At 42.0% G+C, this 13,143-nt stretch overlaps 2 protein-coding genes across 2 annotated transcripts; one reads left to right on the plus strand and one right to left on the minus strand.

Moving 5' to 3' along the window:
* Positions 1 to 272: 272 nt before the first annotated feature.
* LOC109740741 (uncharacterized) lies at positions 273 to 3,793 on the minus strand. Its single transcript, XM_020299796.4, has 8 exons — positions 3,586 to 3,793; positions 3,414 to 3,496; positions 3,279 to 3,317; positions 3,128 to 3,180; positions 2,971 to 3,034; positions 2,808 to 2,850; positions 2,675 to 2,722; positions 273 to 582 (listed from the first exon to the last, which is right to left on the minus strand). The coding sequence occupies exons 1-8, from the start codon at positions 3,664 to 3,666 to the stop codon at positions 418 to 420; spliced, it is 576 nt and encodes a 191-aa protein (XP_020155385.1). The 5' UTR covers positions 3,667 to 3,793; the 3' UTR covers positions 273 to 417.
* Positions 3,794 to 3,976: 183 nt separating this feature from the next.
* On the plus strand, positions 3,977 to 10,333 carry LOC109740731 (RHOMBOID-like protein 12, mitochondrial). Its single transcript, XM_020299786.4, has 8 exons — positions 3,977 to 4,439; positions 4,524 to 4,638; positions 4,721 to 4,840; positions 8,531 to 8,641; positions 8,764 to 8,802; positions 9,104 to 9,208; positions 9,302 to 9,343; positions 9,984 to 10,333. Exons 1-8 carry the CDS (start codon positions 4,084 to 4,086, stop codon positions 10,071 to 10,073), a joined length of 978 nt encoding a protein of 325 aa, XP_020155375.1. The 5' UTR covers positions 3,977 to 4,083; the 3' UTR covers positions 10,074 to 10,333.
* Positions 10,334 to 13,143: the final 2,810 nt, after the last annotated feature.

Here is a 13,143-nt window from a genome sequence, read left to right on the forward strand (position 1 = left end):
TTTGAATGTTTTCAAATCCATTTTGTGACCAAAATGCCATATATGCAATGCCCCGACAAGACGCGCGCGTTGCATTTTAGCGTGGCTGTTGGAGCCAGCGCTGGCGGCCGCGCAAAACCAGGCGAACGGCGCGCGGCAAACTAGTTTTTAGCGCGCGGTCTAACAAGAGGTAAACCAGCAGCAGCAATATATACCACTCATGTAATAATACAGCTTCAGAATCCTACACTTATTAGGAAGAAGCATAACATAACTGGGAAGGCGTCGTAAGCTCACTGGTCAAAATAAGATCTGATAAACAGAAATATATATATCTGGTAAAACAAGTATCAGCATTTCTCCGGTGAGTTGGAACACCTGGAAAGAGCGTCTGTGCACAAAACTAAATATCCTTATACAGTGCCAAACCTTGCCAAGTTAATCTTTCACAAAATCCCTGGCATCTTCTTCATCAGACTCATCCTTCTGTACAGCCTGTTCAGCATATTCGTCCAGGGATGCAACAGGGAAAAGGTCGCCTTCCCGATCTCGGTCCGCAATCTTTGGGACTGATGGCCCGCTCTCATCCTTGTTTTTGTTCATCTGCAAGAAATAATTAACCTAATGAATATGCCAGGAAGAAGAAAAAATACTGTAAAGATTTAACCCAGTTACTCAAATAAAAAGGAGCACACTGAACCGGAGTTTCAGTTCATGTAACTGATATTTCGAATGACATTGAGAATCTTATTCCACTTGCAAGTTCTTAAGTATTGATATTTCAAAGAAGAATGTCACATGTCATGTATGGTGGTTGGGGGGGGGGGGGGGGGGGGGTCAATAACAGTTCACAGAAGAGACCAAATAGTGTTTTCCTGTATATTTCCAAGGGCAAATAGAAGAAGACCCATGCTAGGAGAATCCACTGTTATCCATACAGGCACTCAGTTCAATTTTCAACAGCAGATAGACGTACAACTAATGGTAGAATGCTATGAAGTTAGCAGTATGGATCCTCCTACTACTTCAGCGAACGGAACCTTACCCAAATGGACCCCAGGAACAAAAAGGTGGATTTAGAGCAATGTTGACGTACAATCAAGAAAAATCAATATGGTCACTTATGCAGTCACTTTACACAGAATGAATGCCAGCAGTGTGCAAAACCAGACGACAGGAAGACTGAAGATTGAATTTAATAGCAGACATATATGCATCAAATAGAGGATTTCGTGAGGTTTAAAACTGCAAATTACTTACAGTAGTAACATAGTCGTTATTGTCAGCTATGAGCATCTTAAGTTTTTTTTCCTCTTATTGCAGGAATGCTTATTCCTCCAGGACTATCTTCTAACAGATAATTTCCGGTCAAATTGTTTCAAGACACTGCTGGAACTTCGAACTTCCACCAGTTCTTTATATTTCCATGTTTGGTAATAATGAATTGCACAGTAAAGATCTCTAGATATGTGCTTATAAACCTTAATGATGCAAATTTCTACAAAAATAGGCATAACAAAAATGTGGGATTGGGATGTCATCGGTTGCTGACCGAACAGAAACACATGAATGTGTCAGAATGACCCTTAAGAAAGCTACTTGTGAATTTTGCTGGAGTTTGAATAGAGATGTCTGCAGTACGAATGATTTTTCCATGAGGCCAAGCTCATGTCACAAGTTCCTACAAATGTAAAAAAGCCTAACTATTTCCATTTGCACAGCAACTGCAGCTATTTATTAATATAAAGTTTTACAAGGCCGACAGATTAAATATGAAGATATCTATGCAAAGAGTTGGAACTTGAATAGTCCAATAAAACTGGAATATCACATGCTTCATTTCAAGTTCTCATGCTATATCTTTGAAATCAAAAAAATCATGTACATAACATTGTGAACCAGAATACAAGGTGTGCATTTTCATTTAGTTGAAACGTAAATACCACGACCAGGCACCTATTCCTATTCTAAGAATGCTACTAATGTCACCTGACCAATATCACAATGCATCCCAAAAAGATATAGAAGGGAAGATCAAGGGCATATGAGGAATACCGAATACTTGAGGTTTTGCTCATATGACGAGTGAATTTATTATAACTATGAGCAAACCGGTATGTTTTGATTTCTGTGCAATAGGGTTTCTGCTAAATTTATGTGAACAGAATTTCATCATGTATACAATTTATATAACTGAACCCGTATGACTATATGAGTAATGATATAACGACATACTACAATATAGGAGATGAAAATTTAAGTGCAATATATTTAGAGTTTAGTTTAACAGGTGCAACAAATGAAGCCATTCTTCTTTTAAAGACAAGAAGAAAGAACCAGTTATGTTAAACACGCTCATCCAAGCTAAAGATCAGAGGGTTAGTACTAGGATTCTCCTTCATTTGCATGCAAAAGGAAAATTTAGAATGATTATCCTTTTGTGCTAGGCTCAACATTGAGGGATGGAACCTTCTATTTAGTTCGTGAGGTGGATTAAGGAAAGTCTGTTTTATACCCCTCAAGTTTTCCTGTAGTTCAAATTTCCAGAAGAATAGAGGGGGTCCTTTATTCATATTTCAGGCTTATAGGCTTCTTAGGCCAGTTTAGAACTAGCAACAAGGAGAGCATACACAGAAGCGTAAGTGCATTGAAATTAAATTTATCCAGCAAGAAGAATTAAGTAGCAAGTACTCACAAGGCGAAGAAGTGTCCGTCGTTCCCTCTCCCTAGCATATCTGATGGCCTATAAAACAATTCACCGGTCAGCACAAAACAAATGGATTTCTTAAGGTTCACAACAATCCTCTTCCAATATAGAAGAATCAAACCTCCTCTAGTTCTTTGCGCTCACTGTTTGCTTCCTCAGCATCCCTACAAGACAACACTGAATCGTTACAACATGTAAAATAAAATAAAACACAGTACAAATTCCAGCCACGGTGTAGCCACAATGGTACTAGTGTAACAACAAAATGAAGTAGCGGGGATCACCTTCCAACAAGCTGCTTAACAGAGGTGCAGCACTTGGCACAAATCCCAAGCTCCTTGGAGCAACCTGCATTGAGCAGAGATCACACATATCAGTGACAATCAAACGGCACACCAGCACTACCGTAACAAGAGACATCGCCGGGTAGCCGATATTCACCAGTGCAGACGTTGTGGTATGCCTGCCGGACGTTTCTTTTACTGCACTTCTGGCTGCAAAAATAAAAAAGAAAACCATAAGCATCCATCACAATCCCCTCTTACAACCGTTCCCAAATACTATGCGGTAACCAGTCGGGCAAGAAAGCTACCATTTTGCAGGCTCAACAATTGGCTTGTACTTGCCGTATCTGCAAAAGAAGAGACGAACAGATCAGGCCGAGGAACACAAGTAAGCGAACGACCTAATAATGAATGAATATAACTAAGGGGGGAGAACCCCATACTTGCGCTTCCAGTCGATTTGGTCCCGGCAGCGCTGGCAGACGCCGGTGATCTCCGACAGAGGCCGGAACCTGCCCCCGGGCTCCTGCGCGAGCAGCGGCGATGATTACGGCGGTTAGGTCCCACAAGAACGGAAAAGAGAAGACGGGGAAGGGAGGCGGGTGGCCGGCTTACGGTCTCGTTGATCTTCCGGCCGAGGTTGGGCTTCCATGCGTAGGTGTTCTGGTGCTTCGGGGGACCAGCTCGCTTCGACATCTCTCTGCCCCTCTCTCTCTCTCCGCTTCGCGCCGCCGCCGGGAGTCCTCTCTGCTTACCCCTAAAACCTTTGCCACGGCGGCTGCGGGCGTATCCCTGTGGCTATGTCTAATGGGCTTCGGCGCCACCGGCTATGTCACATACGGTGCGATCTCGGATCCAACAACTACGTCTAATGGGCTTCAGCCCAAGCCTGGAGCGACATTAAACTCGCACTAGGCTCCGGAAAACATGGGCCCAATAATCTCACGGCCCATTTGTTCCAGTCAGCGATATAGACTGCAGGTCGGTCCCAACCTCCCCCCATAGTCGGAGACCGGAAGGGAATCAAAACCGTACCGGCGGCTACCGCCCGAGGTCGGGGAGTCGGCGGCGGAGGCAGGCAGCCAGCCAGCCCGTGCCTTGGTGGAAGCAGAAATGGCGATGCGCAGGAGGCTGCCGCAGTTCCAGGCCATCCTCGCGCAGCAAGCCGTCCGCAGCGCCATCCCCAAACCCAGACCCCTAGCCAACCCCCACAGCCGCCTCCTCCACTGCGCCTCCCCGCCAGTAGCCGCCTCCCGCTGCCCGCTGTCACACTCCCTCTGGCGCAGCCCAGGCAGCGCCGGAACGCTCCTGCCGGTGAGCGCGGCGGCCGTTGCGTCGGCCGCCCGGGCCGCCGCCAAGCGGTGGCTGACCGCGCGCGCCGCCGGGTCGCTTGAGCTCTTCTCGCTGCAGCGGAGGCGGTCCCCGGGCTTGCTCTCTTCGTCCTCCACATTCCTCCGCCGCGTACCCTGGTGAGGTTTTGGCTGGTGGTACGACTTTATTACACGGGGAAGTTTTGGGTTGTTTGGTCATTTTGATTTTCGTGTCTCCTGAAGGGGGCGCTGGCTACCATCAGCGGACGGGATGGTGTTGATGCTTATGGGCGCGAATGTGGCCGTCTTCATGCTCTGGCAAATGGCCAGTCCGGATTTCATGAGGGATCATTTCTCGGTTAGTGATCAATCAAAAGGACCTTACTTTGATTTCACAAGTGGTTGTTGAAGTGTAATTTGATGAATGTTGCGATGAGCAGATTTCGCTGGACAATCTCAAGAGCGGGCGGTTGCACACATTGCTCACTAATGCCTTCAGCCACTATGACTCAGGTCACCTCTTCGGCAATATGATGAGTCTCTACTTCTTCGGTTCAAATGTAAGAAGTTCACTCTTTGTCCATTGTTGCATTGCGGAAACATGCTTTGTATGTGATATGAGTACAGTGCACATACATACATACCTAGTTTCCCCTGAGTGCACCACCTTGTGGTAAAACATCAAACATGCTCACCTACACTTCCTGAAAATCCAATGTAAAAGGTGTGTAACATACTATTTACTTCCCCAACCATGTGACATTAGCTTATCTATGTTCTTTTCACACCAACATCATCTTGTTGAAGTTAAAACTGAGACATGACCAAGGAATAGTCGCAATAATGTATGGTTAATAAAATGCTTTTGTGCACTGGACCCTTCTGTTGGATTAGAATACTAGTCGCCAACCCACGTGCCCGCAGGGGCTAGCGACTTTGAAACGAATTCACAAAGAAGTTTTGGATTAACTTTACTATGGAGGAAGCTTGTAGGAAGTAGAAACATAAAAGTAGATAACTTACAAGCATTATAAAAATATGTTATTAAAAAATTCTGCATTATTAGTTTGTTAATAACCATATGGTAAAATAATTATATTTATGTGTTCAATTTCTGATTAGCTTTGAGCATGTGTCCTTTATTTCCAATCTACCTGTGTCATTTTCCAGTTGTATACTTGTGTTGCGGTTATAAGCAATTGTTTCACCAAAATTGTGGTGCCTGATCAATGTATCTTATTGAGACTCATGCTTTCGAAATTAATATATTACTAGCAAAAGAGCCCGTGCGTTGCAACGGGAGAAAATGATACCACATGCCCGCAAGGCCGTAACCGAATAAGCATGAGTCAAGACCCCAATAGGTCCATGTTCTTTATTTCAACATGACATCCCATCTGTGTTGCTGTTTGTCCGTCGTCCCATTCTCGCATACGATGATCATAGTGCTTACAGAACCACAACGCGTTTGAATGTGGTAATCCTAAGCCGTCTCTCTCTTGGCATAAGATTAGTTTTTTTCTCCCTTGCTAGGTTTCTTTCGTCTCCAATTTTGTTTGTCTAATGTCTAGGTGTTCACTTGCAATCCAGATTGGTGCTGGTACGAAAGAAAGACGGATCGTGCGCTATTGATTAAAGTTGCACTCTAAATAGCATTTTAAAAAAGGTTAAGAGGTAAAATAACATCATATTCGGATTCTACACATTTTTCTAATCAAATTTCATACATAACATGTTAAAATTGGAATTATGGTTTAAAAGATATGGATATTTTAAAAAAAATTGTTCTAGGTGGACTGCAGGTTAATTACCATAAAAGACATGGTGGTTTTGTAAAAAAAGCAAAAATGATTCGTTTTGTCACTTAAAAGTAAAATGTGGCTTAATTACCTGAAAGTGTAGTTTTTTTTGGCAAAATCAGAAAAACGATTCGTTTTGCCACTTAAAATAGGACTGCGGGTTGATTCTTCGAAACATAAGGGGGTTTTCTGTAAAAATGCATGATGGATGGCCAGAAACACTAGTCCCGTTATTAGTAGGTATATATATAGATTAGTGCCCCAATTGCAGTTGCTTATTTGGACATGTATGTGGTCTGTCTGCCATAAGATTTCACGGATCAACTTAACTGAAATGTATACATAAACCAATGTTGGTTCAAGTGACATGGGAGAAGGACATAAGAATCTGTGCAACCACTTTGGAAATAAACTTTTAGAATGCATTTGTAAATTTGCATTGGTTATTGTTTGTTATTATATTGTACATAACTATTTCTACAGGTGTGGCTTAATTAGACATATGTATTATATTTCAGGGATAGATCTAATCAGAAGATACTCCCTCCGTCCCATAATGTAAGACGCTTTTTGACACTAGTGTAGTGTCAAAAAACGTCTTACATTATGGGATGGAGGGAGTACATAACTATTTCTACAGGTGTGGCTTAATTAGACATATGTATTATATTTCAGGGATAGATCTAATTAGAAGACATGCACATGTCTTCCATCTATAAAAGATGAGGGCATTTCAGTTTTTATTATTATTGGTGGCAGGTGACACAAATCAAATTGGAATACACACACAATGTTCTATCAGTAACACAAACCAGGCCATATATAATACAAATGGAGGGCTTGCTGTTTTCTCCTTTTTGAAAGAATGCAGGATCTTGTATATGAGACCTCTAAGTCCTACATAATCTATGTACTCTTTTTGTCCATCACAGATAGGTATCTCGAATATTGTAAGTGAAAGTATTTTTATAATCTTTTGGTATGAATTTATGAATCTGAATAGCTAACTTAGTAACTTCAGTTCAAATTATATCAGTTTAAAGTTTCCAAAAATTGATGTTACCTTTTCTTCTAAGCAAGTGTATTCCACAAGATGTTTTCTTTCGCTTATAATTTGTATAATTGTATGTATGCTTCAACTATAATACTCCTATATATTCTATAACACAAAAATATTCTTAGGAGTGAAAGCGTGTTGTATCCTTGCATGAGGTCACAAATTTCCTTGGACGCTAGGCTTGTTGGCATTATGACGCAAGTAAAATTTCATGATGACTTGAACAAAACGGTTGAACTCTGGACACTTTGGCTTCTGCTATGCCCAGACTATGAAAAGTTTCTTTGTTCGGCACTGATTTCAAGAATATTCTTGTGTTTGTGTGTATGCCTCTGAGGTCATCGTCGGACTCTGTATCTCTAGGAAAATCCAGTAAATGCAATGCACAATCATTTGTCCACTCTTATATGGTGGTTTGTGGTTAAGTCTATGGTAATATAGAATACAATTCCAATGCAAAAATAGAAGTGATAGTTCAAGCCAGCATAATTAAAGAGTTTGAGTTGATGGCCGCTTTCTGCCCGATTATTAAATAGATGACTTCTATTCAATTAGGAATAGCAAAACTCTGAGATATTTTCCATTCAATTCATTCAATTTTATCTCATCCTTATTCTAGCATAGTCATAAGCCAATGCAGTCCATATCACATATACGCATAAAAGCTTCAATTCAGCATTCAATTCGGGATATAGATTCATGGAGAGTTTAGAGCAATGAGTCAATCAAGTACTCAGAAGTCTGTAATTAATGTGTATGCACCTGCATGCTAGAAGGGACTGGGTGTCCAAAAAGGTTTGGTGAGAGAAGTGCTCGACTAGTGGCTCGGGTCGAAAACATGGGCACCTCAAAGCTCCCCTTCCTGTCATCATTCTGAGCCATTCGAGATTTCTCGGATCTGACACCTTTATCGAAGTCCTTCTTGGGCCCCTTAGAGGTCTCTCCTCTTGAGTTCTTTTCAACTAAGTGTGAATGGTTACATGCCAATTTGGGGGGGGGGGGGGGGGGGGCTTACGTTGGCAAAAGGTTTAGTCCGCTAATCCATGGTGGACTTGGGAAAAAGGGGGTGGTGCATGGTCCATGCTGTACTAGCCCACACAACCCTCCAGCTAATGGGCTGCTTTTTCTTGGGTCTTCATCCTCTTTTTAGCTCATCTTCCTTTGACCTGTTGTCGACGACTAGTTGCTTTGACTTTGACAATTTGCTACGTAGATGCCATGTTTGACTAGGCTGGTATAACGGGTAGGATTAAGCTATTCCGACAACAATTCCCTTCTCCAATACCAGGGAATACTTATCCCGTGTTTTTGTAGTGACCATTTATTTCCTTTCATTTTGAAATTATTACCAAACAATCACTCCCTGATTTGCTTTCATTTTCTGTTTGCATCAGATTTCGAGCGCGTTTGGCCCTGCTTTTCTGTTGAAGCTGTACATAGCAGGAGCACTTGTTGGATCCACATTCTTCTTGGTAGATAAGGCTTTTATAGCTCCAAGGAGACAGGTAACGTACTGTGGGAATGATTACGTAGGATTGACCCTTGAAGAACCCTGCATCGAATTGAAATTATTGATTAAAGTTTCCTGATAGTATTCCTAATTTAGCAAGTAACCCTTTCCTTGCAGATTTATGCGGGATGGGACGTGTTAAGAAGTAACGCGCTTGTACGTGATTTCTTGTTCCAACTTCAAACAGTTCATTTTCCTTGGTATTGATTATGAAAGAAGGAATAGTATCTCATATAAGCAGTAAATGTTGCCAACCAACCAATTATTTATCATCTTATACCTACACATAGTTAATTAGAAGGTAAATGTGGCAATCTGGGGTGATATGGTGATTTACCTGTAATATAATGTAAAACCACCAAATGAGCATTATCACCTATCAGTGATATTGTACATATAAATGTTCCTATTTAGTTGTTGCACACCAAACATGACCTTTTTTATTCATGTCACTCAGGGTGCAAGTGCTGCAGTTAATGCCATTGTGCTTCTTCACATTTTTCTCAAACCAAAGGGACTAATCTACCTTTACATGGTCATTCCTGTTCCAGCTGCCTTAGTGGTGAGGATTTTTTAGTTTCCCTTGTAAAATTCGGCAAAGCATGTGGGTGCTAGGAAATGAGAGCATAATTTCTTTTGACTTTATATATTTCAGGGGGTTGCTTGGATTGGTCTTGATTTGTGGAGGGTGAACAAGGTATACAAAATTTTAGTTAACTCTCTGTTAGGTATTCTTCGCATAAGTGAATGTTATCAGTGCCACTCTGTTGCTCATGCTCATCAACTATCAGTTTTCTACAAGAGTTTCAGGGCACTGTTACTTTCATTTGTTCATTGCTTGAAAGTTTGTTCATTGCATTTCTGAGTGTTTGTGTGTTACCTACCTGCACAATTCCTGGTTTTAAACCAACCTGGGGTTGAAACATATATGAATCAATATTCATGTCTACGGTGATTGGAATAATTCTAAATGTCTGGTTGAATAATTTGCTGATTATAAACCATGTGGTATCTTTTTGGCTGTAGTCTTTCCTGGCTTGTCTTCTATCTTTGTACCTTTTTGTCCTATAATTGCATTTTATCCTATGCTGAGATGAATGTAGTTGAAGGTAATCACTGGTCTGGCATTGTGATCCATATAGTATCGCAGTCGAGCTATGCCACATGTATAATTCCTTGAGTATCTCATTCTATAGGACATCTTCAGCTTCTTCTTGTTTCTCTGAATATCTTTGATGCTCTTCTAAGCAAATATTATTTGTGATAACAAATGAATTCTTTGTGCTTGTCGTGCTTACCTGGTCTTAAGGCTAACTGATGCATGTTCGAATTTTCAGGGTCAGGGTCAGACATCAGGTGCTTCTCATTTAGGGGGTACCCTAGTGGCTGCTCTTGTGTGGGCTCGAATTAGGAAGGGCTGGATCTGATCATGCAGCTTGTTCATATGGAGCAAATCCGACCGACTTTCCCCAGCTGGTGGTCTCTCCGTTTGAAATTTGTTGTTACCCGAGAAAGTTCTTGTGGGTGGAGGGAATACTCTGCTGCTTATCATCCAAGTTTCTGATCTAGAACTCCTCAAACAAATTCTAGATAGCATCATGGCAGATATTGCCAACTGATTGGCCGGAATTTACAATCTTATTATTGCAGCTTGCAGGAGCAATAACATACCACAACTAGATTGCAATATCGGTTGCTATACAGATATCCAATTTGGCTCCCGGGAGCACGCGCGCCCGGGAGCGTTCTTGTGGATATCCAATTTGGCTCCCGGAATTTACAATCTTATTATTGCAGCTTGCAGGCGCAATAACATACCACAACTAGATTGCAATATCGGTTGCTATACGGATATCCAATTTGGCTCCTGGGAGCACACGCTCCTGCGTGCCAAAAATGTTCTTTTTTCAAATCCAATTCGGCCCTCCCGTTGCTATAGTGTTATTTACCTCGCTAGGCTGAATTTGAATGCAGTTATGACTGGACATGTGCCATTACAAAGCAGGTAAGATCAGGACGTGCAGGTAGTAAAGATGGAATGGTTAAGGAACCTGTTCATGGATACCTGAGATCGTTTTGTTTTCTGCTGTTGCCACTCGATGGTCCAAATGGTACAATCGAAGTTAGTGACGGGCTTTGTGTTTTGCAAATATGCGAGGGGGTTGGAGTGAACTAAACCCCGCGTGAGCACATGCCAGTCGGCGCGCAGGAAAAAATGGGTCACAAACAGGCCCAGTTTGAGCAGTTATCAGGCCTTAGGCTGGGATTTGCAGCTAAAAAACATGCAAAAAAGTTGCCATCCCTTTAATAAAAAGGACATGGCAAAATGACCTTGAATTTAAACATGCAACAAAAAGTGTTCAAATTGCCACTGATTAAATACAAAATGCCATTGGTCTAATTAATAAATCATAGGAAACATGCCCGTGCGTTCGCTAAGGAGAACAGGACTCGCAAGATGTAAAACTTAGTTAGAGCAGATATAGTAGACATATAACATGTGTGGTAGAGATAAAAGAATTTCCAAGAATTCTGGAGCAAAGACGTTCATCGGCCTGTCTTCCAGTGTGATGGTCTCTTGCACCAGAGGGTTGCCTTGTGAATTACAATGGGGACATACAGAAGACGATATTGTTGCCTTTTTTACTGTGCATTTCCTGCCTTCATCAAGTATCTTCGCCTCTCGGTTTTCCTAATCCAGGCTCTCTACATCAATGTCACATCCGACTCACAATACATCACATATAATTAAACTAAGAACAAAACAGAGAAACAACATTTACTAACTCGCTCAATTTCATCCCATGGTTGGTCCAAGCGGACAGGCCCAAGCACAATGCACACCAGCAGCAATTCAACCGCTCGCTCGCCAATGGATTGCTATGCTCCATTGCTACTACCACTACCAAATAAATAAAGATATATAGCTAGAAGCCTGTGCGTTGCTATGCCTTCTAAACTAATATAACACGATCATCTATTCCCTCTCTTATTCCACTTATATTTTATAGTAAATGTGTCCATTCATTGCAACGGAAAAAATATATTCTAATGTCCTCAGCTCAGGGACCGGTGTGCATTGCAATGGGAGAGCACTACATGGATGATATGGTCAAGTGATGTTATCAATGTTGGAAATATGTCCTAGAGGCAATAATAAAATGGTTATTATTATATTTCCTTAATCATGATAAAGGTTTATTATTCATGCTATAATTGTATTGATCGGAAACTTAAATACATGTATGAATACATAAACAAATAACAAGTCCCTAGTAAGCCTCTACTAGACTAGCTCGTTGATCAAAAGATGGTTAAGGTTTCCTGACCATAGACATGAGTTGTCGTTTGATAACGGTATCACATCATTAGGAGAATGATGTGATGGACAAGACTCATCCGTTAGCATAGCATATGATCGTTTAGTTTATTGCTACTGCTTTCTTAATGTCAAATACATGTTCCTGCGGTCATGAGACAATGCAACTCCTGGACTCCGGAGGATGCCTTGTGTGTATCAAACGTCACTTCATAACTGGGTGATCATAAAGGTGCTCTACTGGTATCTCCGAAGGTGACTGTTCATTTGGCATTGATTGAGATTGGGATTTGTCATTCCGTATGATGGAAAGGTATCTCTGGGCCCTCTCGGTAATACAACATCACAAGAAGCTTGCAAGCAAAGTGACTAAGGAGTTAGTTACAAGATGATGCATTACGGAACGAGTAAAGAGACTTACCGGTAACGAGACCGAACTAGGTATGGAGATACCAATGATCGAATCTCGGGCAAGTAACATATCGACGGACAAAGGAAACTACGTATGTTGTCATAAAGGTTCGACCGATAAAGATCTTCGTAGAATATGTAGGAACCAATATGGGCATCCAGGTCCCGCTATTGGTTATTCACAGGAGAAGTGTCTCGGTCATGTCTACATCATTCTCGAACCCGTAGGGTCCGCACGCTTAACGTTTGTTGCCGATATAGTATTATATGGGTTATGTATGTTGGTGACCGAATGTTGTTCGGAATCCCGGATGAGATCACAGACATGACGAGGAGCTCCGGAATGGTCCGGAGGTAAAGATTAATATATAGGATGATGGTTGGGCCAAGGGGTAAGGCCCACGGGGCTTTAGATCGGTGCAAAAGGAAGTTTTGCGGAGGTCGGGGACCAGACGGCAGGGACCTGGCATCTGGCCCTGCGCCAAACACCGAGGACCATGGCGTCTGGGCCAGTCGCCGAGGACCGTGGCGTTCCGTGTTGGAATCCGAGAAGGACACTTACTTGCGTTCCAAACCGACTTTGAGGAGGCCTCTCCCCAAGTAACGATCCCAGGGCTCAACATATAAATAAAGGAGCAGGGCTAGCCCCTAGAACACAAGTTTTTGAGCCTCCTCTAATTGATCTAGTTCTAGCTCTAGTTGGTCCTAGTTGACTAATTAGAGCTATCCCTAACTACCTCTAATCCTCATAATTAGAAGCCTAGTGT

The sequence above is a fragment of the Aegilops tauschii genome, chromosome 3, assembly GCF_002575655.3.
Source record: "Aegilops tauschii subsp. strangulata cultivar AL8/78 chromosome 3, Aet v6.0, whole genome shotgun sequence".
In the NCBI taxonomy this organism is placed as follows: Eukaryota; Viridiplantae; Streptophyta; class Magnoliopsida; order Poales; family Poaceae; genus Aegilops; species Aegilops tauschii.

Coding starts and splice junctions, on each gene's coding strand:
- LOC109740741 (XM_020299796.4), bottom strand. CDS start 3,666: ATGTCGAAGCGAGCTGGTCCCCCGAAGCACCAGAACACCTACGCATGG. Junction 3,318..3,413: donor CAAATCGACTGGAAGCGCAA/GTATGGGGTTCT, acceptor CTTCTTTTGCAG/ATACGGCAAGTACAAGCCAA. Junction 3,035..3,127: donor ATACCACAACGTCTGCACTG/GTGAATATCGGC, acceptor TGCTCAATGCAG/GTTGCTCCAAGGAGCTTGGG.
- LOC109740731 (XM_020299786.4), top strand. CDS start 4,084: ATGGCGATGCGCAGGAGGCTGCCGCAGTTCCAGGCCATCCTCGCGCAG. Junction 8,803..9,103: donor TGTTAAGAAGTAACGCGCTT/GTACGTGATTTC, acceptor CATGTCACTCAG/GGTGCAAGTGCTGCAGTTAA. Junction 9,344..9,983: donor ATTTGTGGAGGGTGAACAAG/GTATACAAAATT, acceptor TCGAATTTTCAG/GGTCAGGGTCAGACATCAGG.